The sequence below is a fragment of the Triticum urartu genome, chromosome 4A (assembly GCF_056163025.1).
Source record: "Triticum urartu cultivar PI428250 chromosome 4A, HENAU_Tu73, whole genome shotgun sequence".
Lineage (NCBI taxonomy): Eukaryota > Viridiplantae > Streptophyta > Magnoliopsida > Poales > Poaceae > Triticum > Triticum urartu.
This window is the reverse complement of record NC_141876.1, coordinates 386373032-386400648: the sequence shown is the minus strand read 5'-3', so window position 1 is coordinate 386400648 and position 27617 is coordinate 386373032. Positions and strand designations below refer to the sequence as shown.

The 27617-nt window shown below is 44.2% G+C and overlaps 3 protein-coding genes across 4 annotated transcripts; 2 read left to right on the top strand and 1 right to left on the bottom strand.

The window, feature by feature from the left end:
• The first annotated feature begins 2444 nt into the window (after positions 1 to 2444).
• LOC125551709 (Pseudouridine synthase family protein) lies at positions 2445 to 14040 on the top strand. 2 transcript variants are annotated; one of them, XR_015601206.1, is made up of 8 exons: positions 2445 to 2943; positions 3046 to 3081; positions 5872 to 5984; positions 6091 to 6239; positions 8488 to 8632; positions 10417 to 10836; positions 11972 to 12582; positions 13751 to 14040. XR_015601206.1 is itself a non-coding variant. In XM_048715006.2 (7 exons), the coding sequence occupies exons 1-7, from the start codon at positions 2658 to 2660 to the stop codon at positions 12401 to 12403; spliced, it is 1581 nt and encodes a 526-aa protein (XP_048570963.2). In that variant the 5' UTR covers positions 2445 to 2657; the 3' UTR covers positions 12404 to 12669. The 2 variants fall into 2 exon arrangements, 1 of the variants encoding a protein (XP_048570963.2); XM_048715006.2 differs by lacking the exon at positions 13751 to 14040 and having other exon boundaries at positions 11972 to 12669.
• On the top strand, positions 6246 to 8481 carry LOC147975922 (uncharacterized). Its single transcript, XM_087518458.1, has one exon. The coding sequence runs from the start codon at positions 6573 to 6575 to the stop codon at positions 7878 to 7880; it is 1308 nt and encodes a 435-aa protein (XP_087374584.1). The 5' UTR covers positions 6246 to 6572; the 3' UTR covers positions 7881 to 8481.
• Positions 14041 to 14495: 455 nt separating the features above from the next.
• Positions 14496 to 15953, bottom strand: LOC125551710 (transcription factor BHLH3-like). Its single transcript, XM_048715007.2, has 4 exons — positions 15670 to 15953; positions 15360 to 15491; positions 14887 to 15060; positions 14496 to 14719 (listed from the first exon to the last, which is right to left on the bottom strand). Exons 1-4 carry the CDS (start codon positions 15748 to 15750, stop codon positions 14624 to 14626), a joined length of 483 nt encoding a protein of 160 aa, XP_048570964.1. The 5' UTR covers positions 15751 to 15953; the 3' UTR covers positions 14496 to 14623.
• Positions 15954 to 27617: the final 11664 nt, after the last annotated feature.

Below are 27617 nucleotides of genomic sequence, written 5' to 3'. Positions count from 1 at the left end.
TGTGTAGAACACAACGGCTAGCTCACAAGAAACGAGAAGGACAACGACTAGTTGTTTGAATTCAAATAAATCCTATACTTTTCCTATCCTCCAATCCAAATGGCTACTCTGTCTGATTCGTGTGTTTTGATTCCTTGTAGGATTTGTGAGGCATGTCATGTCAATTCCTGCCTTTTTCCTTTTTTTGTGGGGCAAGACCAAGTTCATTACTCAAAAACCACATGGAGTGGGATACAAATAGGATCATGGGGTTGGAGTAGCCAAACATGTCACCCGTGATCAAGAGAATGTGAGAACTTTGCTAACCTATCATCATCTCGATTGGCAGCGCGGCCTTCAAAAGTGAAGATACAATTGAAGGTTTTGCCCTATTCTTAATCTCACTAATAATTCTACCATAGGGTCCATTGCTACCTTTAGCAATATCATATGCAATTTGCTTTGAGTCTAAAGCAATGATGAAGCTGTTTAGTTGGAGATCCTCGACTAGAGAAAAGGCTTCTCAACATGCAATGGCTTCTAACGTCGCGACACCCCTTGTACCATGTATCACCAGGGAAGAACTACCCATAAAATTCCCATGTGCATCCCTACAGACATCAACTGTTGATCACATGACATGGTTTTGTGAAGTGCTTGCATCCACATGGATTTTAGCAAACACTGGAGGGGGGCCTTCGGGCGAGCAGCCCTTGTAGAAACAGCCGGGTACCTGTCATCTTCTTCGATACAATCTCCAAGTCTGCCATGAACCTAACAATAAATTGGAATGTGGCTCATGGACTCTGATACATCTCTTCATGAATTGCCTTTTTCCGTGCCCACCAAATTGCTCAAATATCCCTCTAGTTTAACAAACTCCGCATGTGATAATGAGTCTAACATGGCCAACAACCATTGTTTAGTGCTTGGCTCTGTAGTTTCGCACAAGTGTTCAACTAACTCCCTACCCACAAGAGCCTCATATACATCTTGACATAGAGCATTCCAGTAGTGAATGATCCCATGAGTCCTCGGCGCCAGAAAGTCCACACGTACATGTCGGGGACATTTTTCTATGAGCCCAAACATCCTCTGTGGGCAGGGATTGTCTCGCTAACCTCCACATAAACATCCTTACTTTCCTAGAACAAGAGTTTTCCACAGGAGCTTCCATGATGCAGCGTCACGGTCGGTGCTTGAGGAACCCGCCGTACCATCTATCCACGACCCTCTCAGAAACTTTGTATCTATCATCATTCTGTATGTAGATCTTACCGTGAATTGCCCGTTTTCTCGAAGTTCCATGCCCAGGTGTCGCTCACATTGCTTGTGCATAGGGGAATCTGTAGTATGGCTGATATGTCTATAGGAAGGAAAGCTTCCTGTAGCTTTGTCAAGTCCCACCTTGCAAAAGTATAACATATTAACTGAGATACTAACTCTCATGGGTTACTAGTTCGCCTCGCATATGGCCTCGTCATAACATCTCTAGGGATCCAATTATCAGACCAAAATTTTGTTGAATCACCATTAACAATCCACAGGATCAAACCTTGTCTCAATATATCCCTCGAGCTCCTCTCTCACACTCTCTGGGCACCCCTTGCTGAAATAGATCGATGATTTATCATGATTGATCATTTCTCCCGAAGCCTGACAATATGTGTTCAACAATTGGTTAATCTCAACACTAGCCTTGAAAAATAGAAGGCTGTCATCTGCGAATAATAAGTGGTTTACAACCGAAGCAGCAACTCTAATTGCACTCAAGTTAAATGACTCGTCAATAGATTTCAAAAGGCATGAAAGGCCCTCTATCAAGAATAGGCATGAAGAAATTGGATCCTCATGTGTTTTTCCTTTTTTTAGACACCCTGTGTTTTCTTACACCTGTGTTTTTTCCTTTTTTTCTGAGTAACACCTATGTTTTTCCTTTTTTCTTTTCGAGAATCACTTTTTTTAGGAGAAAGCTAAGCTTTATTGATGATAATCCACATAGAGTGGGATACAATTCCGATCGTGGGGATTAGCCAACCAGACATGGCGTCCTGGACCGAGGGAAAGAGAGTGCTTAGCTAAACTATGGGCCTCGCCATTAACGGCTCGCCCTTTAAAAATAAAACTGCATCTAAAACTAGTAGCTCAAAGTTTTATCTCTGTAATGATGGATCCATAAGGACCTTGATTTCCTTTTTGTATATCTTCCACGACCTGTTTGCAGTCTGAAGAGATTACGAAGTCTTGTACTAGCAAATCTTCCGCAAGGGCCATTGCTTTCCTGCACGCAATTGCTTCAAGAATGACAGGGTCTACCTATCCATCAATCACCAGTGAAAAGCTCCCAAGGTAGTTGCCCTGCTCATCTCGGCATATAGCAGCGGCAGAACCACCCCGGTACCGCCGGACCGCGCCGTTCACGTGAATTTTGGCAAAAACCCGTCGGAGGGGCCTTTGGCCTTGCATGTACCTGGCGAACTGCGTGAATTTTCGAGAATCACCTGTGTTTTTCCTATGCTGCGTTCCCAACAGGTCCTAAGCTTTGCCAGTGACATTAGAAGGCTTTAACTTCGAGCCCACTCTAATGCTAGGCCCAATGACTACTATTGCTCTCCGTTCACAGATCTAATCCGGCCTATACTAAAAAATAATAATCTAACCTTCCGCACTCCTCGCCCATGGCCGCCGCCGCCGCCGCCGCCACGACGTCGTCGTGGCTTCTCTGGAGACCCTTCTCTTCCACTATCTTCACACGGTGCACTAACCCTAGGTTCCTCCGTACCACCCTATGCTTCTCGCACTCTGCCTCCGCCCCCGCCCTCGGCGCCGCCTCTCTACAGCCAACCCCGCCTCCTGCTCCTCCTACAACCTGCTCCAGCGATGGAGGTGGCGGGATGAGGTGGGAGTCTACGCGCAAGAAGAGGGTCGTGCTCCGCGTCGGCTACGTCGGCAGCGAGTACCGAGGTTATATGGGATGCCTTGCTCGTTGGTTTCTATCACTGTGATGCGTGCCGGGTTGGTCTTTGCTTGAGGCATTGATCCAGTGCATTGGTCTTTTTCTTCCAGGTCTTCAGAAGCAGCGAGATCTCAGCGCGGATTCAAGTAATCCCTTTTGTTTTGTTATAGCTTAGTTGATCTATGCGTTTGAGTTGTTGATATGTCAGTTGCTATTTATTTATTTATTTATTTATTGCGATTTGATGCTTGAATTTCAAAAATGCATTTTGGGGAAGTACATGTGTTTCATGTTAGTTGCATCCAATTGTCATCATTCGTTCTCTCTATGGGAACTTGGGATCTCTGCTTGGAATGTGACATATTCTTGCAATAAATAAAGTATGTTATTACCATTAGAGGAAATTGCACAAATACACAACATTTGGGGTTGAGGTAACAAAAAACTACAACTCTAAGGGATTTCAACAAAAAACCACAACTCTAGGACTAGTCAGTAACAAAAAACACAAATTATTCCAATTTATCACTTAATGAGAAATATGACGTTCAGGTCTCATGTGTTAACAGCGTGTTTGGCAATATTTGGGAAGGGGAATGGGAGTTTAGATTAGGGAGTTGTATTGAGATTAGACGTGGGAGGAATCATTTTATTCTCTAATCCTCTGTTTGACGCATGATAGGAATTACTCCCTCCGTTCCAAAATAGATGACCCAACTTTGTATAGTACAAAGTTGGGTCATCTATTTTGGAATGGAGGGAGTATGTGTTAGCATTTGAGGAGAAATTGTATTCCCTTGTTTGGTTCGTGGGAATTGACGAGAGACTAGACAAGGGAAGTTAACGTAAGTTATGATGAAGGGTTAAGATTGACTCACTAAAACAATTCCCTTTCAACTCCCACACCCTCCCCTGTTTAATGAAACGGTGGGAGTTGGAGTCTCAAGTACCATGCCTATTCCCTTATGAATTCCCAATCTGCCTAACCAAACAATTTTTTTTTCAAGAAAACACAAAGGACCTTTGCGTTTCTTCATTGAAAAGATAGATGTTTAGTTACAATCATCCGAGGACACACGAAGTACAGCATGATCAGTGCACGTCCCAAGTTTGTGGTAGCAGAAGCAGGAGGCCAGCTGCCCCGGCAGCCGCCCAAGAGCAGGCCTCGTCCTTGATTCTATCGAGAAGCGTATTGATGGATGGTATTGCGTTGTCGAAGACGCAGCTGTTCCTAGGCTTCCAAACCATCCAGGGCACGAGCAGCGCGACGGATTTCAGGGCTTTGTGAAGGATCAGCGGTGTGTTTTCCTTAGCATGCTTCCACCAGTCCATGAGTGAGGGCTCGCGGTTGGGTATTGGGGCTGGGATGCGAAGCCAGGCCAAGACCTCGTGCCATGCTTGGCGAGCGAAGGGGCATTCCAGCAGTAGGTGTCGGATCGTTTCCGGCTCTTGATCGCATAGGAGACAGCGAGGGTGATATTGCAGTCCAGGGTGGGCCAACCTCTCTGCAGTCCAGCAACGGTCCTGGTTGGCCAGCCAGTGAAAGAATTTGACTCTCGGCGGCGCCCAGCTTTTCCAGATAAGTTTCCAGGAGTAGCAGGCGGTCGATTCATGGAATGTGGCCAAGTAACAGGACTGTGCGCAGTAGGTGCCGCTCGCCGTCCATTTCCAGATCAGCTGGTCCGGGGCGGTGGAAGCTCGGTTTGCTGCATGATCTGCCATAGCTTCAGATACTGAGCGATCTCATGCAGGCCTAGGTTGCCGTGGATGTCGTGTGCCCAGGAGTTGCCATTGAGCCCGTCCGCCAGTGTTCTCGCCGTGCGCCGTCGCTTGGGAATGCAGCCGTAGAGATTGGGCAGGAGCTCGCGGACGTTGATCCACCGGTCCTCCCATAGCAGGGCGGTCAGTCCATTCCCGACGACCATGGAAGTGGATGCCCAGAACAGCGCGCGCTCCATGGGCGAGAACTGGAGGTCGAGCCCTTGCAACACTCGCTCGGGATCCGTTCTAGAGAACCATAACCAGCGCAGCTGCAGTGCGAGTCCGGCGCGTACGATGTCGCGCACGCCCAGACCCCCAAGCTCTATGGGGCAGCAGACGCCTAACCAAAAAATAGATTTGAAGTCTCGTACCTCTTCAATTCCCATTCCCTAGCTCTAATTACCCCCAACCAAACGCACTGTAAGTGACTAGACGGACGGCTTGGCTTGAGCCGAGCCAATTATAATATTCAAAGTAAGAAAATCAAAATTTCCAAAAAATCTTAATAAATTGAAAAAACTGAAAAGATTATAGTAAATCAGTCCATCTTCGTTGATCAATCTGGAAAATTTTAAGCCTATTTTACCTGGCCATTTTAAATTTTGGACATTTTCTGTATGAACGTGATGAGTTGACTTACAAAAACTCTCCAAACTTTACAATGGCTAAACAACATAGGCTAAAAATTCCCAGATTGATTAACGAAGATGGCTTGAATTGCTGGAATTGTTTCAGATCTTTTCAAGTTTTTCAAAGAAAAAAACATTTTCAAGGATTTATAATTTTTGTATTTTTTTAACTTTGAATATTATAATTTTTCCAGAGAGCTGAGCTTGGCTTGGCTTGGCTCAGCTCAAGTCAACTCGTCCCTCTAGTCACTTAACAAATGTTGTGTATTTGTGCAATTTCCTCTACCATTAACATGAAATACATTATACATGGCGTCATGCTTTGTTCTGTGGCATTATGGCAAGTTGATTATGAGAGTGATATTGGAAGTATATAACATGAATGCTATTTATGGGTGCACAAGTATAGTTATTCCACCAGGAATTCTATATGTTATTAATCAGATGCCAAAAAAGGGTGATTCTAAGTTGACCCTTGTTTCTATGTCAAGTATCATCATAGAGGATTAGTGAATGCTGATTAAACGTTCTCGTCTTCTTCTGTAGCCATTGAGTCAGTTTTGGAATCTGCCATCTTCAAGGCAGGGGGCATTCTTGAGAGTAATTATGGAAAGTTGCAAAAAGTTGGTTGGGAAAGGAGCAGCCGAACTGATAAAGGGGTAGGACTTGACAGTTTAACCTCTTGGATTTCCTAATTGAGTGAAAAAATATGTTTACTTTTGGCTAACAATGCTTTTATGCATGCTTAGTATGGACTAATTTCAGGTACATTCACTGGCTACAATGATCTCTCTTAAGATGGAAATCCCTGATCGAGCATGGGAGAAGGATCCTGATGGCATTGCTCTTGCGAACTTTATTAACTCAAATTTACCAGATAATATCAAAGTTTTCAGTATCTTGCCTGCTCAAAGGTACCGGGGATGTTTCTGGTGTCCCATGGTTAACTACTTAACTGTTAGAGTACGTAATGGGCCTAATGGCCTGGGCTGGCAGTATAGCCCGTTAGTCTTTAGGGTTAATTAGAGATAAGGGTCGCTTGCTTAGGGGTCAAGTAAGCCTTGCTTGGGAGTCAAGTAACCTCTCTATATAAAGAGAGGAGATGTATCAATCTAATCAAGCAAGAATTAAGAAGGAAATCCCTTTCCTCTTGCCCGGCCGTTGGCAAAAGGCCCCCGGCCGGCCCTCTCGCGCCCTCCTTCTAGCAGCGCCATAACAATTTGGTATCAGCTAGCTTCGGTTCGATCATGTCTTCATCGCTGCCCAACCCGTTTCTTCCACTGCCGGTCACCTCGTCGCCTTCGGCGACCACCACGACCGTCGCCCCGCTCCTGCCCGCGCCGGGATCCTCCATCGCGCCCGCCCCCGCCGTCCTCACCCCGGAGGTGTCCAGGGCGCTGCAGGACCTAACCCAGGCGGTCCAGGAGATCCGCCTGTTCTTGGCCGGGTCCTACAGGCCGCACCCGGCTGCACCGCCCATCGCCGCCACCGCGCCGCCGTGGCTGCTGCCGCACCAGGCTGCGCCGCCCATTGCCGCCACCGCGCCGCCGTGGCTGCTGTGGCAGCCGCCACACCCGGCGGCCTCCGCCGCGCTCGTCGGGCCGTTGCATCTGCCATCCACCGCCACCACCGCCCCGCCCTGGCTGCAGTGGCAGCCGCCGCTCCTGGCGGCCTCCGCCGCGCCCGGCGCTCTGCCGCAGCAGCCGCTGCTGCTGCCCCAAGGCGTCCCCGCCGCGCTCGCCGGGCTGTTGCAGCTGCCATCCACAGCCACCATCGCCCCGCCCTGGCTGCAGTGGCAGCCGCCGCTCCTGGCGGCCTCTGCCGCGCCCGGCGCTCTGCTGCAGCAGCCACCGGCGGTCAGCTCCGGTCCCACATCGACCGCGCCGGCGGGAGTCCCGATCCACCGGATTAAGTTCCCGCCGTCACCATCACCGCTTCCCCAGGGCGTCCCCATCCAGCAGATCAAGTTCCCGCCGTCGTCGTCACCGCTTCCGGTTTGGATCACTACCCGCCACGTGTCGGCGGCGGTGAGGCTGCAGGCTGCCGCGCGCGGCCTCCTAGCGCGTCAGCGTGTGCGGGAGATGCATGGTCTACAGCTGCCGCTCCTCCAAATTGCCCTTCGCTGCGCAAAGGACCTCGATCTCGTCCACTGCGTCGGGGATCTTGGGCATGCGGTTTCCCCCACGGGCGGTGGGCATGCTGTTTTTCCCGCGGGCAGCGACATCAAAGTCTGCGACATCGGCGGTTGGGGGACGCACCCCTCCTCGTCATTCTCCATCACAAGCCCTCCACTCTTTCGTGTGCGGTGCAGACCAACAGCCGTCCGGCGGGGAGAAGGCAGGGTGTCACCGACAGGAGCACACCGCGTAGCACCACTGCATTCCGCCGTCGGCCACCGCGAGGGCCCCTCTGCTGGTCGCTCTTGCGACCACTTCCAGGTGGCCATACACATGCACTCCTTTTGTCCAGGTGGTGTCCATGGGATCCAGGTGGATGTACACGTGCACGTCCGACGTGCGGATGGTGTCCACTTTTTGTTAAGGGGTCCAAAATAAAGCATCCCAATCCATTTCAGGTTGAGAGTAATAAAACAAGCCGAGATGTAAAAGGCTTGTTTTTAGATGTTAGGTTTGTGTTGCGTCGAGTCATGGTTATAAGTTGGTTAGGCTGCAGCTCGAGGACAAGCTGCATGTCCAGGTGGGGTGTAGTGTTAGAGTACGTAATGGGCCTAATGGCTTGGGCTGGCGGTATAGCCCGTTAGTCTTAGGGTTAATTAGAGATAAGGGTCGCTTGCTTAGGGGTCAAGTAAGCCTTGCTTGGGAGTCAAGTAACCTCTCTATAAAGAGAGGAGATGTATCAATCTAATCAAGCAAGAATTAAGAAGGAAATCCCTTTCCTCTTGCCCGGCCGTTGGCAAAAGGCCCCCGGCCGGCCCTCTCGCGCCCTCCTTCTAGCAGCGCCATAACATTAACATATTATGCATAAGTGTATTGATTGAGAATGTGGGGATGCTGCCAGGATCTTATCTCGGTGAACACATGGTGGATGTTTTGTCTTATCAATTTTTCAGAAATGAAAATTTGTGGGGAACCCCTTAATTTGAAAACATATTATGCATAAACAACAACATTTTTCCATGACATGGTCTGCATTTGATCGTAGGAGTTTTGATGTAAGAAGGGAATGCTTGTACCGGGAGTACTTCTATCTTCTGCCTGCTGAAATAATTGGAATTAAAAGCAGTTGTAGCTCTGGAGAAGTGGAGGAGCACTTAATTGAATTCAATAACATACTGAAATGTTTTGAGGTAAATTTTTGATTAAATATGTCTTTTGTATGCTGTGGACTTGTTTGTGCAGAAGAACAGGGTTTGTGAATACTTCGATGAATCATCTGATAACAAACATATGCTGGGGGAGACATATTGATATAACTATATGATGAATAAGACTGACATAAGAGAGAAGATTACACTAGGGATAATCAGATCTGACCTGTTAGTCCACTAAATATGATTTGTACCCTGTCATCTTCCTGAATTTTCTTTCTTGCAGCCTATGATAACAAACACTGACATGGAAAACACCTGAGCAGTGCAAATTAACCATGAAAATCGGGATACTGGGGGTAATAGCATAATTTAGCAGGTTCAGTAGCTTCATTGTGGTCTAGTTTGTTACTTTCTACCTACTTTACCATTGAATGGACTTCAGCGACCAGTTAAACAATTTTAGGTGATCTGCCAGACAAAAATTGAAGTACAAGGTGACATTTCAGGCTGCAGGTGGGAGTGGATTTAAGTGGGACTAATTAGCCCATCCCACTTAAATTGCTTTAGTGGGATCCCATTGGATAGAAAAAATAATAATTGGGTTATCCCACTTAGCCCACCGGGAGCCCACCTTTCCCTATTAGCTAGCCAATCCCGATAGTTTCTCCTCCACTAAGGAATAGAGCGGGTGCTGCAGCGTGAGCCCATCGCCCCTGCCGATCATGCTGGTACTGCAACTTGCTCCCACCGCCACCGTCGATCAAGCTGCCGCCGCCGCACCCCCTGCTACTTCCTCTTGGCACCACGCCGCAAGGTGTAGCAGGTAGCTTCTTGGCCATAGCAAGCGAGTCGCCGACCATCCATGAGATGTGGCGGATGTTAGGCACCATGTAGTGGCCGGCGGCGGCGCACCTCGCCGTCCTTCTGGTACAAGAAGCCCTTCAGGCAGGTCTACTGATTGGTGATGTCTGCTGAGAGGACCGCCATGGCGTGTTCCATGGTCGGCTGCTGGCCGCGGAGGGCGACTGCAGGTCGGATGTGCTGGAAACGAGGTCGTCCATGCCTCCATGGTGGTCTCCAGGATACTCGATAACTTTGGATTGTGATTGCATTACATCTGAATTAGAGAGTACAGGTTGTACGTGCTAACTGAAGATTAGAGGTGGTGCGAGTCCTGGGGAGATTGTGGACAGGTGCGGCTTGACTGAGTCTTCAGTCTAATATCCATGTAGCCAGAGACAGCGACGTGGTCGCACGCGCTGACGGACCTCCCGTGAAAGCTAAATTAGTGTGTACTACTCCGTATGTTTCAGTCATGCTTGCATTTGCTAAGTGGAGTCCCACTTGTTCCCACCTAATTTCTGTACGTTCTACTGGGATCTCTGGTTATTTCCACTTAATGTAATGGGATCAAGTGGGCTCAAGGTGGGACGCCCATGTATAATCCCACTTGCAGCCTGAGTGACATTAATAAAGCTGAGCAACCGAGGACGTTTTGTTCAATGTAATCTTCGGTTATACAGTTTCCAGAATTAATATAAATCTGTAAATGACCTGCCCAACCAGGTCCAGGTGATATTTCCACATTTCACATTCCCCTCCCTGTCTAAGACAAATCATGCATATAACCCCAAGTGCATGCATATAACCCCAAGTGCAGGTATTTCTATGGGTCATTGCTGGATAAATTTTTGCCATGCGAATGATTACCATTTTTGTACAGCACATTTAAGGCAGATATGATCAGATAACAATTTTACCCATTCACTTTTCATTCAATTGTTTCTGCACAAGCTTCATTATACTGTTCCTACTTGCAGGGAAACCACCCATTTCATAATTACACTGCTCGTGCGAAGTATAGAAAAGTTCTAGCTGGAGCACACCGAAGGGCCAAAGAAACAAGCACAACAGCGCATTCCATCCCCTCCGAAATGGTTGCGGACAAAAGCACTTCTGGAGATGGAACCACTTCTGATATAGATGAGGAATACTTAAACTCTCCATCAATACTTGATTCTAGTGCACCAGAAGATAATTGTAATATGGATAATCCTGAACTTCCTGAGAGTCATGTGCAAATTCAAGCTAGATGGCTCCATGAGCCTAATGACAATGACAGACTAAGTGCATCACACTTCAGAGATATCCTCACCTGCTCATGTAGAGAGTTGCGGAGTTCATCAGGAGTTCAATTTGTGGAACTGACGATATGTGGAGCATCTTTTATGCTACATCAGGTATGCAGAGTCTATGAAGAAATACTCATCAATGAAAGCTAAATTCACAAGATGATGCTAACGTTTTTATAGACTTTCTTTCTAGGCTTAGTTATTTTTCTGTGTTGTCAATTGAATGGTATATTGGTAACAAAAATGCTAGACTTACGTGTTAAGCTTCATGCACTAGCCAACGCAACCAAAAGTCCGAACTGATGGAAAGGGCTAGTGCAATCCAAATATACTGTAACACCCCCTCTCACGTGTGACGGGGAAGACAAGTCAACACGTGCAACCGGAAGAGAGCGACGGCGCGCGAAACTCACGTATGACTCAAGAGGCCTATACGTGGACACAAAGGGGGGCATCGGCAATTTTTAGATAAATTGCACAAACCAGGACTTGAACTCAAGACCTTAGCTCTGATACCATGTTAAGCTTCATGCACTAGCCAACGCAACAAAAAGTCCGAACTGATGGAAAGGGCTAGTGCAATCCACATATACTGTAACATTACGAACGATTTATATGTAAACTTATGGACTCCCTCGTCTCCTAATCAAAACTCCCCCCCCCCCTCTGAATTTTAGGGGGTGGGCCCCGTGCCCCCCATTAATATCCAATGAAGGGCGGCCCCTTCACCCCGTAATTACTTGTAGATGTAGCAAAGCTCTATTGGTAATGCCCATTGCCCAATCCCTCTTCACTAACTAGCTCTCTTTTTTTTGAGTGGTACTAACTAGCTCTCTCTAAGTTGGATATGTGGTTACTAAACAGTATTCCCTTCGTTCACAAATATAAGATCTTCTAACTTTTTTCTGAATCGGATGTATATAGGCACATTTTAGTGTGTTTGTTCACTCATATCAGTGCGTGTATACTGTATAGTGACTATAGTCCATATTGAAATATCCAAAACATCTTATATTTGTGAACGGAGGGAGTAGTATTCAGCATTTAGTGTCAATAAACTAGTCCTTTGTTAAATGTATGCATAACTAGTAGACTAGCTTAGTTCAGGTTTTAGGATGTAGAATTCATTGCTGATATACTAAACTAGCATGATGTTTGAGATGAATGTTTATCCTAACAGTAGAAGTATTATGCATACAGATCTCTGACTTTTCAGTGATGCTATTCCTTTTCTTGACCTCAGATCCGGAAAATGGTTGGTACCGCGGTGGCAGTGAAGCGTGGATTACTACCCAAAGATATTATAGAACTTTCGCTTGCAAAGTTTTCTCGCATTGTTTTACCAATCGCCCCATCCGAAGTTCTGATCCTCAGAGATAACAGTTTCTGCACAAGGAACAAGCACGGGAGTATTGTTCGGCCTGGCATCCAGTCAATTAATGAATCTGAAGAAATCAAGAAGGGTGTAATGGAATTCTACAAGGCGGCTCTTGTGCCTGAGCTAGCAAAATTCCTGGATGCATCCCTGCCTCCGTGGCAAGAATGGGTGGAGAACTTGGACCACTTCACCAGCATACCAGATCCTCAGCTGGATGAAGTTAGGACAGCTTATAGAGCATGGAAAGACGATTACGACCAGGTAAAAATGGCTCGAAAGAATACTGGCAGTGGCTAATTTGTCTTTATCAAGCTGATGACGAAGTGGATGAGGAACCAAACCACACACCCTTAAGTAATGTTTTTCTCAGGCAATCCTCCATACAGGAGCAATACTTTTTTGGGAGGCAATGCCGTTTATCTAACACTGTGAGAGCCTGAGCCATTCATTGACCAGACTAGGAAAACCTGCAGACTGTAAGTGTTGAATTTTTTGCTCCCCTTTCATCAAACTTGCCAAAAGTATTTTGATGCAATATCAAGGATTGGATTTGATTTGATTGAGTGCCTAGTTTTGTTCCCTCCTTACAAGTACGACCTCTGTTACGTCTTATATTTAGGAACAGAGGTTGTAGTATATAATTGTTTGTTTTACTATGGCGATGAAAAGTAGGGGTATTCATTAACCATTTTCAGCGGCCATTACCAATATGCAGTTTTCGTTGGTTGTCTTGATTTCATATAACCAGTCACCTATATACTATGTTAGTCGTTTACAAACATTATAATTTACGGTACATTTGGCCGTTGATTTGAAGCCTGATCCATGGCCATGGGTGAAGCGAGCGTCACATCATGAGTGGTGAGTCATGCATCCCGCCCGGGGCATGACCTGCTCAGAGTTTGAGTGCCCTGATTGTCGCCTCGTGAGCAACAGCCCTTTATGTGTCCAAGGCTGGAACGGAGGCTACGGGCCAGGGGAGCACACACCCTGTATGTGTCCGTCCAAGGCCGCTGGAACAGAGGCTAGGGGCCAGGGGAGGTAGGATAGGGCCCGAGTCCGAGCCCGACGACGACAAGGGCGATGGCAGGGCCACACGTACATGGAGCCACGCGAAAATCCCTCTCGTGAGGCATAAGGGCGCCGGACTGGCTGCCAGTGCCAGTGCCGGTGCCGGACGGACGGACAGACAGATAGACAGGGGAAGCCAACACAACACAAACACATGACATGACAAATGCGCGCCCGGAGGCGGTCTCTGGCTACGCTCTGGACGCCGGAGCTGGAAACTGTTACACTCATGCCCAGCTGGGCCTGGTAAATACTGATGCAGGTCAGGGCGTCGCGTGAAGCACACCCGTGTCATCTCTCACGGGTAGCCAGCCAGCTTAGTAGGAGTACGTACGTACTCCCTTCTGTCCTTTTTACTCTGTATATTAGGTTTGTCTGAAGTCAATCTCATCCAACTTTGACCAAGTTTATATAAAAAATTATAGACATTCACATAACAACACCAATATCATTAGATTCATCTTGGAATATATTTTCATATTATATTTATTAGATATTATAGATGTTAATAATTTCTAATATAAATTTGGTTAAACTTAGCAAAGTTTGACTTTCGGCAAATCCAATGTGTAGAGTAAAAAAGACCGGAGGGAGTATTAGCCAACGCACCAAGACAGCGGCCCTTGTGCTCCCTCCTCCTCGCCCCAATGCCATTGCCATCGGCCGACCTCACCCTCTCTACCTATCGTTGCCTTGGCATGCAGGTGTGAGGGTGACCGCGGGCTAAATCAATCAGCATGCACGGCCGGGCCTTCTCTCATTCGCTGCTTTCCTCTGTTTTTGGAACCTCGCCTTTTGCCCTTCCTCTTTTATTCAAACTATCTTGAGGGTTGCACACCTACTGTTGCTTACTATTCTACTCCTACTTGTGAAGCCATTGGGCTCCCTCCATATTCGTCTGCTTTCAGTCACTACAGATTAGATTCGGAGCCTAGCTAGCTAGAGCTTTATTATCTTTTTTTTCCCGGATAAGAGCTTTATTATCCATGCAACAACTGTTGTGCTCGTGCATCGCATGCATGCGTCGTCAGGCCCTGATGCATGATCTCATCTGGTTCATGGATGGAGGTGGACATGTACATCCTGCATTTTTTTTTTTGAGAAAGAGTACATATATGATACGTACGACACAAGGCTCCAACCGTTTAGCTCTTAGCTTCCAGACCTCACAGCACATGCATGTGTTACATGATCAAGGCCTTAATCATGATGCATGCGTGGTCATATTATGCCCCGCCTTGCATGCATCATGACTAACAACATTACTCGATCGAGAATAGGCACCTCATCATTCATCCATCACCGGTAGACGAACAAGGAAGGAACGGTAGGGAGATATATGATATATATAGAGAGAGGGAGAATCAATAGACCAGATTAACCAATACTATATGTTATTGAGATGCTTGACGGTCGAGGGCGAGGGCGAGGATCTGCTAGCTTGCGCTATGTTTGCTTGTTGCCGCCGCCGCCGCTGTGCGAGGAGCAGGCCCGCAGCACGGCCTGCTTCACGACGTGCTCATCCACGTTCTCCACCAGGTTCTGCACGTTTGCATGGATAGAGTGGAAATCATCATCTGGCTTACATATATACAGTAGCTAATTTATTTTCTTCTTTTGGTCAGTCCGTATCATATATCAACAAAATATAAGACGTTTCTGTAGGCTAGTTATATATTTTGGTACATAGCGTATTAGCTTGTTGTTACCTCCCCTCCTATGGCTTCTAGGCGGAAAGTATCCGCGCAAGTGGCCGTGGCTTGGAGGACGCTGAGGCCCAACTCGTCGAAGGCCTCCAGGATGGAAACCAGAAGCCCCGGGCAGCTCTTGTCTGACAACACATTGACGAGGAACGACCCGTGTCCTAGGGTTTCAACGTTCACCTGCATGCGGGTACGTACCAGATCGATATAAATGCAGGGAGGGTTTTGGAAGCTTTATGCATGTGTGTAGGAGCGGTCCTACATCTACATATGTATGTGTGTAGTGTACTCCTACTGTTTCAATCCAAATCTCCCTGCCTTGTGTTAGCATGTGTGCTACTCTTTTACTCCCTCTGTAAAGAAAGAAATATAAGAGCGTTTAGATCACTACTTTTTAGTGATCTAAACACTCTTTATATTTCTTTACTCCCTCTTTACGGAGTATATAAGAAACAAATCAAGCATTCATGCGTACGTACCGTCGGGTAGGTGGTCTGTCTGCTGCACGAGTCTTGCGCCGCGCAAGCGATCTCCTGATTCAGCATCACCACCTTCTGCTTCAGCTCCTTGATGTACTTGGAGGCGTCCATGATTATGGACGTGTTGCTCAGCTGCAGCCACGCATCACATCCATCTACTTAATTAAGTTGCCCAGAAAGAAAGAGCTAGCTAGCAGGCATGATGAAGATCGCACAACCAGCTCCTAGGCGAAAAAGGCATATACATATGTGGAGATTGCACAACTGGGACAGAAATTGAGAAACTAAGGGGAGGGGATGGATCAATTACAGCATGGGAGTGGGTGAGAGAGCGAAGGAGTTGCAGCTTCTCCTGCAGAGCTGCTGCTTTCTTGCGCTCCCTCGACATCATCTCTCTCTCGCACCGCAGCACAATCTCCCAGTAGAAGCGGGGCGAGAGAGACAGCAGAGAGGAAGAGAGAGTTTGTGGCTTAAGAGCATTGAACACCGAGAAAGGCGAGAAGGCTGGAGCTCCCTCTCCATATCTATATAGTGGTATCCCCGGTGGTCACTCACGTGACCTTCTGATTTCCATATTTACTTCTATTCCAGATTACTTGTTTTAAATTTGTCTAGATACACATGTAGCTAATCCTAAAACATATCTAGACACATTTGTATCTAAACAAATGTATAACATAAGTAATTTGAAACAAAGGAAGTATGAATTATTGTTGCTATCTTCTCAATTCTCTTACTTAATACTTCCTCTGCCTAGAATATAAAATCATTTTGCAAGATGTTACAGGGCGGAGGAAGTAATATCAAAAACATGTAGCCATCTCATCGATAGCCGCGCTCTTATGTTTTCATGTTCAGTTTCATTAAAACGCTAAAAAGTGTTTTTTCTTTTCTTAAAAAAGGTGTAAGACTCCGGTCTCTACATCTAGGCAGTGGCGGAGCCAGGGGGACCAGCAGGGCCCTGCCCCCCCCCCCTCCCCTCTAATATCTCTGATTTGTTATTAGTTTGAAGATGAACAGTGCAGAAATTAGGAAAAAAGACACATGCATAAGTATAGTTTGGCCCCTCCAATCAAAATCTTGTGTCATTTGGCCTCCCTAATCTTAATTTCCTGGCTTTGCCACTACATCTGGACGATGCATGTAGCCACTTTACTAATTATTCATAAAAACCTTACAAAGTAATACGTACATCTGAAGCTGTCATCTTGACAACATATGTCGCTACTCCTATCCACTCGATGAAGGAGTGTCGATCGTCCGAGCCGAATACCAAACAAATCTCTCACCACAGTCTAACATCTAAAACCGGAGGCCCCAACCAAGTCACATTGTCAGATCTGGGACACACAACACTCCAGCGCACTCTCAAAAGTCGCCACCGCCATCTTTCACCGATCCATATTCAAAGTTGTACTGACGCATCGACCTTGTCAGGCCTAGTTGTCATCGACGCCATCACGACGCCAGACAATGCCACCATCCTGCGCCCGTCCATCATCACGCGCCCACCGCCGAGACCCCGCTGCTCCAAGCCGCCAAGACCCACCATTGTCGACGTGCCAGATGCCACGCCGCTCCTTCTTTGCAAACACACAAGCTGCCACTGTCCCATCCCCTGTATGTGCAATTCCTCTAACCGAGCACCTGAACGCCCCGGGGGGCGCCTCCAAGAAGTGCATGACACACACAATGCCGCCACTAAAAAGTTGAAAGCCACTTATTTCATTCTTGAACTTTTAACAGAAAAGCGTGAAAAACATATATAATTGTTTTTCTTTTGGTTGGCACGAGGTTGCTGACATGAAGATTACCCTTTTTTGGGGCAAATGACGGTTTTAATGTTTCATAACATCTGATACAAGCATAACAAGTTCACACTCTACTTGTGCATAGGTATAGGATGTACACAACCGACAACACGCACGCACTAATGGAGGCAAAATACATAGCCACACATGACTAATATAGTTGGCCGTCTGCTCCAAGCGTAGACACAACCATAAGCATCGGTCAGGATTCCTGTTGCTAAAGAATATATCACGAATAACGCCACCATGTACACTGATAGATGCTGCAGCGGAGATGAGTTTTATTATTAAGAAGGACTTTTATAACTACCAAACGTTTAGATTTTAACAATAGACAAGAACGATCCTTACTTCATTCTAATTATATACATTCATGCATTAAAATGATTAATTTTCCTTTCACGTGCACCCCTCTATCTAATTACATACATATATGCACTAGAGGACGAAAAACGGATGTCATCCCAAATTCTTCTTTTTTCAAACTTCAACATGTTTTGTAGCTCAAACCGTCGCTCTGTTTGAAAAACCGTCTTCACAAAAAAAATCGAGATCTTCGAAACTAGATCCCATGATGGTATGTTTTGATAAAAAATATTTTGGACTAAAAGTTACCACATCTAGACTACATAAGTTATCACGTATGTCATACATAAGTTACCGTGTCATTTACACAAAAGTTTTCGGGGTATGTTTTCAATAAACTTTTATCTCAGGGTCAAAAAGTGATTATGACGTTTGCAGTGAGTTATCAGCTTGTTGTGTATATTACCATATTACACAAAAGTTATCGGAATATGAGAAATTAAAGTAAGCACGCTATTCTAAATCGAAGTAAAGTCAAACTTTCTGTTTTTCAACAGTTTTCATTTCATTGGTCAAAAAATCACCGCGATATTTGTATATGAGTTATCAGCTCTCATGTGTGTGTATTATCATGTTGTTTACACATGAGTTATTGGGAAGTATTTTTTATCAAATTTTTTTCTTGGTCAGAAAGTTACCATGTCTGGATTAGGTAAGTTATCAGCTCTGTTGTATGTATATTACCATGTTATTTACAGACAAGTTATCAGGGCATGTTTTCAACAAACTTTTATCTCGGGGTCAAAAGTTATCGTGGGTGTAGTGAGTTATCAACTTTACTGTGTGTACAATACCGTGCTATTTGCACACAAAGTACCCCCCCGGAGCCTATATTACCATGTATTTATACAAATGCTACCGGAGTATGTTTCCAAACAACTTTTTTACATGGGTCACGGTTATTGCGGTGTTTGTATCTAAGTTATCATGTTTGGGAGCGTATATTATCATGTTATTTACACGAGAAAATATCAGTGGTATGTTTCAAAATAAACACGGGTCAAAATTATCGTGCTGTTTGTACCTAAGTTATCAAGACTGGGAGCCTATATTATCATGATATTTACACAAAAAGTTATCAGAGTATGTTTTCAACAACAAAAAAAATCACGGATCAAAGTTATCGTAGTGTTTTTACCTAAGTTATCATGTCCGGGAGTCTACATTACCATGTTATTTACGTTGTACTTCCTCGGTCCCATAATGTAAGACGTTTCTTGACACTATTGCTACCTCTTGAGCACTGCGTTGGTTTTCCCCGAAGAGGAAAGGATGATGCAGCAAAGTAGCGTAAGTATTTCCCTCAGTTTTTGAGAACCAAGGTATCAATCCAGTAGGAGGCTACGCGCAAGTCCCTCGCACCTGCACAAAACAAATAAATCCTCGCAACCAATGCAAATAGGGGTTGTCAATCCCTATAGGGCCACTTACGAGAGTGAGATCTGATAGATATGATAAGATAATATTTTTGGTATTTTTATGATAAAAGATGCAAAGTAAAATAAAGGCAAAGTAAATAACTAAGTAGTAGGAGATCAATATGATAAAGATAGACCCGGGGGCCATAGGTTTCACTAGTGGTTTCTCTCGAGAGCATAAGTATTCTACAATGGGTGAACAAATTACTGTTGACCAATTGACAGAATTGAGCATAGTTATGAGAATATCTAGGTATGATCATGTATATAGGCATCACGTCCGAGACAAGTAGAATGACTCCTTCCTGCATCTACTACTATTACTCCACTCATCGACCGCTATCCAGCATGCATCTAGAGTATTAAGTTAAAAACAGAGTGACGCCTTAAGCAAGATGACATAATGTAGAGGGATAGACTCATGCAATATGAAGAAAATCCCATCTTGTTATCCTCGATGACAACAATACAATACGTGCCTTGTTGCCCTTACTGTCACTGGGAAAGGACACCGCAAGATTGAACCCAAAGCTAAGCACTTCTCCCGTTGCAAGAAAGATCAATCTAGTAGGCCAAACCAAACTGATAATTCGAAGAGACTTGCAAAGATAACCAATCATACATAAAAGAATCCAGAGAAGATTCAAATACTATTCATAGATAGACTTGATCATGAACCCACAATTCATCGGTCTCAACAAACACACCGCAAAAAGAAGATTACATCGAATAGATCTCCACAAGAGAGGGGGAGAACATTGTATTGAGACCCAAAAAGAGAGAAGAAGCCATCTAGCTACTAACTATGGACCCGTAGGTCTGAGGTAAACTACTCACACTTCATTAGAGAGGCTATGGTGTTGATGTAGAAGCCCTCCGTGATCGATGCCCCCTCCGGCGGAGCTCCGAAACAGGCCCCAAGATGGGATCTCGTGGATACAGAAAGTTATGGCGGTGGAATTAGGGTTTTGGCTCCGTTCTGATCGTTTGGGGGTACGTGGATATATATAGGAGGAATGAGTACGTCGGTGGAGCAACAGGGGGCCCACGAGGGTGGAGGGCGCGCCTAGGGTAGGCAGTCACGCCCCCTACCCCGTGGCCTCCTGTTTTATTTCTTGACGTAGGGTCCAAGTCTCTCTGGTCTTATTCGTTGAGAAAATCACGTTCCCGAAGGTTTCATTCCGTTTGGACTCCGTTTGATATTCCTTTTCTTCGAAACCCTAAAACAGACAAAAAACGACAATTCTAGGCTGGGCCTCCGGTTAATAGATTAGTCCCAAAAATAATATAAAAATGGATAATAAAGCCCAATAATATCCAAAACAGTAGATAATATAGCATGGAGCAATCAAAAATTATAGATACGTTGGAGACGTATCAAGCATCCCCAAGCTTAATTCCTGCTCGTCCTCGAGTAGGTAAATGATAAAAACAGAATTTTTGATGTGGAGTGCTACTTGGCATAATTTTAATGTAATTCTTCTTAATTGTGGTATGAATATTCAGATCCGAAAGATTCAAGACAAAAGTTCATATTGACATAAAAATAATAATACTTCAAGCATACTAACAAAGCAATTATGTCTTCTCAAAATAACATAGCTAAAGAAAGTTATCCGTACAAAATCATATAGTCTGGCTATGCTCTATCTTCACCACACAAAATATTTAAATCATGCACAACCCCGATGACAAGCCAAGCAATTGTTTCATACTTTTGACATTCTCAAAATTTTTTCAATCTTCACGCAATACATGAGCGTGAGCCATGGATATAGCACTATAGGTGGAATAGAGTGGTGGTTGCGGAGAAGACAAAAAGGGGGAAGATAGTCTCACATCAACTAGGCGTATCACCGGGTCATGGAGATGACCATTTATACGTCTCCAACGTATCTACTTTTCCAAACACTTTTGCCCTTATTTTGGACTCTAACTTGCATGATTTGAATGGAACTAACCCGGTCTGACGCTGTTTTCAACAGAATTATCATGGTGTTATTTATGTGCAGGAGCAAACGTTCACGGAATGACCTGAAACTTCACGGAAACACTTTTCAGAAAATAAGAAAAATACCTGCCAAAGATGAAGGCCAGGGGGCCACCACCTTGCCACGAGGGTGGGGGGCGCGCCCCTACCTCGTGGGCCCCCTGTTGCCTCTCCGACTCCAACTCCACCTCAATATATTGAGTTTCGGGGAGAAAAAATCAGAGAGAAGAAATCATCGCGTTTTACGATACAGAGCCGCCGCCAAGCCCTAAAACCTCTCGGGAGGGCTGATCTGGAGTCCGTTCGGGGCTCCGGAAAGGGGAATTCATCGCCATCGTAATCATCAACCATTCTCCTTCACCAATTTCATGATGCTCACCGCCGTGCGTGAGTAATTCCATTATAGGCTTGCTGGACGGTGATGGGTTGGATGGGATCTATCATGTAATTGAGTTAGTTTTGTTAGGGTTTGATCCCTAGTATCCACTATGTTCTGAGATTAATGTTGCTATGACTTTGCTATGCTTAATGCATGTCACTAGGGCCCGAGTGCCATGATTTCAGATCTGAACCTATTATGTTTTCATCAATATATGAGTGTTCTTGATCCTATCTTGCAAGTCTATAGTCACCTATTATGTGTTATGATCCGTTAACCCCGAAGTGACAATAATCGGGATACTTACCGATGATGACCGTAGTTTGAGGAGTTCATGTATTCACTATGTGTTAATGCTTTGTTTCGGTTCTCTATTAAAAGGAGGCCTTAATATCCCTTAGTTTTCGTAAGGACCCCGCTGCCACGGGAGGGTAGGACAAAAGATGTCATGCAAGTTCTTTTCCATAAGCACGTATGACTATATTCGGAATACATGCCTACATTATATCAACGAACTGGAGCTAGTTCTGTGTCACCCTAGGTTATGACTGTTACATGATGAACCGCATCCGGCATAATTCTCTATCACTGATCCATTGCCTACGAGCTTTCCATATATTGTTCTTCGCTTATTTACTTTTCCGTTGCTATTGCTATCATCACTACAAAATACCAAAACACTACTTTTACTACTGTTACCTTTTGCTACCGTTACCACTACTATCATATTACTTTGCTACTAAACACTTTGCTGCAGATATTAAGTTTCCAGGTGTGGTTGAATTGACAACTCAGCTGCTAATACTTGAGAATATTCTTTGGACCCCCTTGTGTTGAATCAATAAATTTGGGTTGAATACTCTATCCTCGAAAACTGTTGCGATCTCCTATACTTGTGGGTTATCAAGACTATTTTCTGGCGCCGTTGCTGGGGAGCATAGCTCTATTCTTTGAGTCACTTGGGATATATATCTGCTTATCATTATGAAGAACTTGAGAGATCCAAAAACCAAGATCTATCCCTCAACTACGAGGGGAGGTAAGGAACTGCCATCTAGCTCCGCACTTGATTCACCTTCTATTTTGAGTAAGCTTGCGACACCTACACCTGCTTCTACTATTCGTTCTAATATGTCACATGTTATTGATGATGCCACTTCTGTTATGCATGATACTTATGATGAAACTACCTCTATGCCTGATACTACTATGCCACTTAGTGCTTTTCTTGATGAACAACTTGCTAGGGCTAGAGAAATTGAAAATATTGCATCTGATGATACTGATGAAAGTGATGATGAAGAACCACATGCTATTCCTAAGGGTTATGTTTTTGATCAAGATGCTTCTTTAGCTATTTTAGCTTGCAGAAATAGAACTGAACTTAAAAAATTATTAGCTAAATGGAGTAAGCAATCTCTAAATGCTAGAATGAAACCTGACCCTGCTTTTGCTACTTCACCTATCTTTGTTACTGATAAGGATTATGAATTCTCTGTTGATCCTGATATAATTACTTTGGTTGAATCTGATCCTTTTCATGGTTATGAATCTGAAACTGTTGTGGCACATCTTACTAAACTGAATGATATAGCCACCCTGTTCACTAAAGATGAGAGAACTCGCTACTTTTATATCCTTAAAATATTTCCATTCTTATTAAAGGGTGATGCTAAGATATGGTTTAATTCTCTTGATCCTGGTTGTGTGCATAGTCCCCAGGATATGATTTATTACTTCTCTGCTATATATTTCCCTGCTCATAAGAAACAAGTTGCTGTAAGGGATATATATAATTTTATGCAAATTGAAGAAGAGAGTCTCCCACAAGCTTGGGGAGGCTTCTCCAATTACTTAATGCTTTGCCTGATTATCCTCTTAAGAAAAATGAAATACTTGGTATCTTTTATAATGGGCTAACCGATGCCTCCCGAGATTATCTGGATAGTTGTGCTGGTTCTGTTTTCAGGGAAAGAACACCGGATGAAGCTGAAATTCTATTGAATAATATGTTGACAAATGAAAATAATTGGACACCTCTGGAGCCAATTCCTGAACCTATTCCTAAACCAACTTCGAAGAAGAGGGGTATTCTATTTCTCAGTCCTGAAGATATGCAAGAGGCAAAGAAATCTATGAAAGAAAAGGGTATTAAAGCTGAAGATGTTAAGAATTTACCTCCTATTGAAGATATACATGGTCTTAATTTACCGCCTGCTGAAGAAACATATAATCTTAATCCATTACCTATTGAAGAAACTCATGGTCTTGATAACCCGACACAGGTAGTAAAGGTAAATTCTCTCTATAGATATGATAAAGCTGTAATCCCATTTACTAAAATTGCTAGCCCATGCTTAGATGAGTTTGATAAATTTATGGCTAAGCAAGAAGATTTTAATGCTTATTTTGATAGACAATTAAAATACAATTCAAATATGCTTGGACACTTGGGTGATTATATGGCAAATGTCAAAGGTGAACTTAAACTTATTAGTAAACATGCTTCTATGGTTACCGCTCAAGTAGAACAAGTACTTAAAGCTCAAAATGATTTGCTCAATGAATTGAATAGTAAAGATAATGATAATGCTGTTAGATTTATGACTAGAGGTGGTAAAATGACTCAGGAACCTTTGTATCCTGAAGGCCATCCTAAGAGAATTGAGCAAGATTCTCAAAGAAATAATTTAGATGCACCTAGTTCTTCTAAAAAGAAGAAAAAGAAAAATGATAGGACTTTGCATGCTTCTAGTGATCCTATTGTTGAAACACCTGAGAATCCAAATGATATTTCTATTTCTGATGCTGAAACACAACCTGGTAATGAACCTGAAACTAGTGATAATGCTAATAATAATGTTCATGATGATGCTCAACCTAGTAATGATAATGATATATAAATTGAACCTGCTGTTGATCTTGATAACCCACAATCAAAGAATCAACGTTATGATAAGAAAGACTTTGTTGCTAGGAAACATGGTAAAGAAAGAGAACCTTGGGTTCATAAACCCATGCCCTTTCCTCCCAAACCATCCAAGAAAAAGGATGATGAGGATTTTGAGCACTTTGCTGAAATGATTAGACCTATCTTTTTGCTTATGCGATTAACTGATATGCTCAAAACCAATCCTTATACTAAGTACATGAAAGATATTATTACAAATAAAAGAAAGATACTGGAAGCTGAAATTTCCACCATACTTGCTAATTACACTTTTAAGGGTGGAATACTAAAGAAACTTGGAGATCCAGGAGTACCCACTATACCATCCTCCATTAAAAGAAATTATGTTAAAACTGCTTTATGTAATCTTGGAGCCGGTGTTAGTGTTATGCCTCTCTCTTTATATCGTAGACTTGATTTGAATAAGTTGACACCTACTGTAATATCTTTGCAAATGGCTGATAAATCAACTGCTATACCTGTCGGTATTTGTGAGGATGTGCCTGTTGTAGTTGCAAATGTTACTTTTAACGGACTTTGTTATTCTTGATATTCCCGAGGACGATAGTATGTCTATTATTCTTGGAAGACCCTTTTTGAATACTGCAGGGGCTGTTATTGATTGCACTAAAGGCAATGTCACTTTTCATGTTAATGGTAATGAGCATACGATACACTTTTCGAGGAAACAACCTCAAGTTCATAGTATCAACTCTATTGGAAAAATTTCATCAATTATATTTGGAGGTTTTGAATTTCATCTTCCCATTGTCAAGAAGAAATATGATATTCTTATTATTGGGGATGTGCATATCCCCGTTGAGATAACATAGTGTTATTCGAAATTTCTCCGGTTCCATGTTATTCGGAATGAGTTCGTTAGCAAGACTTGATCAACCTTGTTAGTGGATTCCTTTTGATGACCATGAGATGGATGAAACTAGAAGGCACAACCTTCTGTACCCCACTTTTACTTTCTGTTATTTATATTAAATAAAATAAAAATAAATATTTTTTCGTCTGTTATCTGATTATCCATGCAATATAAAAATACCTCGAAAATAAAAGTTCTCCAAATGCCCTGAAAATTAAATATGATTTTTCTAGAATATTTGAGGATTTATGGAACTGAGAACACACCAGGGGGGCCAACCACCTGCCCACGAGGGTGGAGGGCACGCCCACCCCTCTAGGGCGCGCCCCCTTCCTCATGGGCCCACGGTGGCCCTCCTCCACTTATTCCTGCACCCACACACTTCATCTTCCTCCCACAAACACGAATAACCAGCTCAAACCCGAGTTCAAGCTCGTTTTGCTGCCATTTTCGATCTCCTTGCTCAAAGCACCTCTCACAAAACTGCTTGGGGAGATTGTTCCTTGGTATGTGACTCCTCCATTGGTCCGATTAGTTTTTGTTCTAGTGCTTTATTCATTGCAAATTTTTGCTGCTTAGATGACCCTGTTCTTGAGCTTGCATGTCAAATTTATATAGTCAAAAGTAGTTTTGATGCATGATATAGGCCCTAGACACTTGTAGGAGTAGTTACTATCAATATTATTGAGTTTGGTTTACTTTTATTTTGAAGTTACTAAAAATTTCAGAATTTTTTAGAAAATGATGAGGAGACTTTTGAGGGGCTCATCGAGCCAAAGCTCAAAGGAACAGGCACCGAAGCCTAAGTATAATTTGCCTCGCACCGCGGAGGTTCGGGCATGTGAATGGCCTTCTGAGGATTTCTTAAGAGCAGCCGAGATTTATGAAGATTTTCATGAATTGGCTCAGATTGCAGGTCTTGCCGCTTTCCTCCACAACCAATGCAATCAGTATCTCTTGCTCACAAATACCTTTGTGCAAAACTTTCATTTCCATTCTAGGAACTCACCACCTACAGTGGAGTTTTATTTATATCATGAGCACAAGGAGATGTCACTTTATGATTTCTGTCAGATTTGTTTAGTCCCTTTTGAGGGCTAATACGTCTCCAACGTATCTACAATTTTTGATTGCTCCATGCTATATTATCTACTGTTTTGGGCAATATTGGGCTTTATTTTCCACTTTTATATTATTTTTGGGACTAACCTATTGTAACGCCCTCGATGCGGTTATATCTCCCACGTGTCGAAGCACGACTTAGAGGCATAACCGCATTGAAAGCAATGTCGCAAGTGAGGTAATCTTCACACAACCCATGTAATAAAATAGGGGAAGAAGTTACATAGTTGGCTTACAATCGCCACTTCACACAATTACATGAACAAAGCATTACATCATCCAAATACAATCAAGGTCCGACTACGGAACCAAAATAAAAGAAGAACCCCAAATGCGACAAGGTCCCCGATTGACCCCAACTAGGCTCCACTACTGATCAACTGGAAACGGGACAACACAAAGGACAAGATCTTCATCGAGCTCCTCCTGAGCTTGGTTGCGTCACCTGCACGGTTCAACGGCACCTGCAAGCTGGTTTTTGGAAGTATCTGTGAGCCACAGGGACTCAGCAATCTCGCACCCTCGCGATCAAGACTATTTAAGCTTATGGGTAAGGTAAAAGATATGAGGTGAAGCTGCAGCAAGCGACTAGCATATATGGTGGCTAACATACGCAAATGAGAGCGAGAAGAGAAGGCAAAGCACGGTCGATAAAAGTATGATCAAGAAGTGATCCTAAACAACCTACGTCAAACATAACTCCAACACCGTGTTCGCTTCCCGGACTCCGCCGGAAAGAGACCATCACGGTTACACACGCAGTTGACTCATTTTAATTAAGTTAAGGTTCAAGTTATCTACAACCGGACATTAACAAATTCCCATCTGTCCATAACCGCGGGCACGGCTTTCGAAAGTTCAAATCCCTACAGGGGTGTCCCAACTTAGCCCATCACAAGCTCTTGCGGTCAACGAAGGAATAGACCTCCTCCCGAGACATTCCGATCAGACTCGGTATCCCGGTTCTACAAGACATTTTGACAGGGTAAAACTAAACCAGCAACACCGCCCGAATGTGCCGACAAATCCCGATAGGAGCTACACATATCTCTTTCTCAAGGCACACTCAGATGAGCCAGACGTTGGGTAGGCCAGCCCAGAGTTGCCCCTGGTAGCCCCGGACATCGCTCGGTTGGACCAACACTCAGAGGAGCACTGGCCCGGGGGGGGGGGGGTTAAAAAATGATGACCCTTGGGCGCGCGACCCCCAAGGGAAAAGAAAAGGCTAGGCGGCGAATGGTAAAACCAATGTTGGGCATTGCTGGAAGAGTTTTATTCAAGGCGAACTGTCATGGGGTTCCCATTATTACCCAACCGCGTAAGGAACGCAAAATCCGGGAACATAACA

Excerpts from the sequence above, each read along its gene's own strand:
- LOC125551709 (XM_048715006.2), top strand. The coding sequence starts at position 2,658 with ATGGCCGCCGCCGCCGCCGCCGCCACGACGTCGTCGTGGCTTCTCTGG. Across the intron at positions 6,240-8,487 it reads AGTATCTTGCCTGCTCAAAG|GAGTTTTGATGTAAGAAGGG; the intron begins GTACCGGGGATG and ends ATTTGATCGTAG. Across the intron at positions 8,633-10,416 it reads ACATACTGAAATGTTTTGAG|GGAAACCACCCATTTCATAA; the intron begins GTAAATTTTTGA and ends TCCTACTTGCAG.
- LOC147975922 (XM_087518458.1), top strand. The coding sequence starts at position 6,573 with ATGTCTTCATCGCTGCCCAACCCGTTTCTTCCACTGCCGGTCACCTCG.
- LOC125551710 (XM_048715007.2), bottom strand. The coding sequence starts at position 15,750 with ATGATGTCGAGGGAGCGCAAGAAAGCAGCAGCTCTGCAGGAGAAGCTG. Across the intron at positions 15,061-15,359 it reads GACAGACCACCTACCCGACG|GTGAACGTTGAAACCCTAGG; the intron begins GTACGTACGCAT and ends ACCCGCATGCAG. Across the intron at positions 14,720-14,886 it reads TAGAAGCCATAGGAGGGGAG|AACCTGGTGGAGAACGTGGA; the intron begins GTAACAACAAGC and ends GCAAACGTGCAG.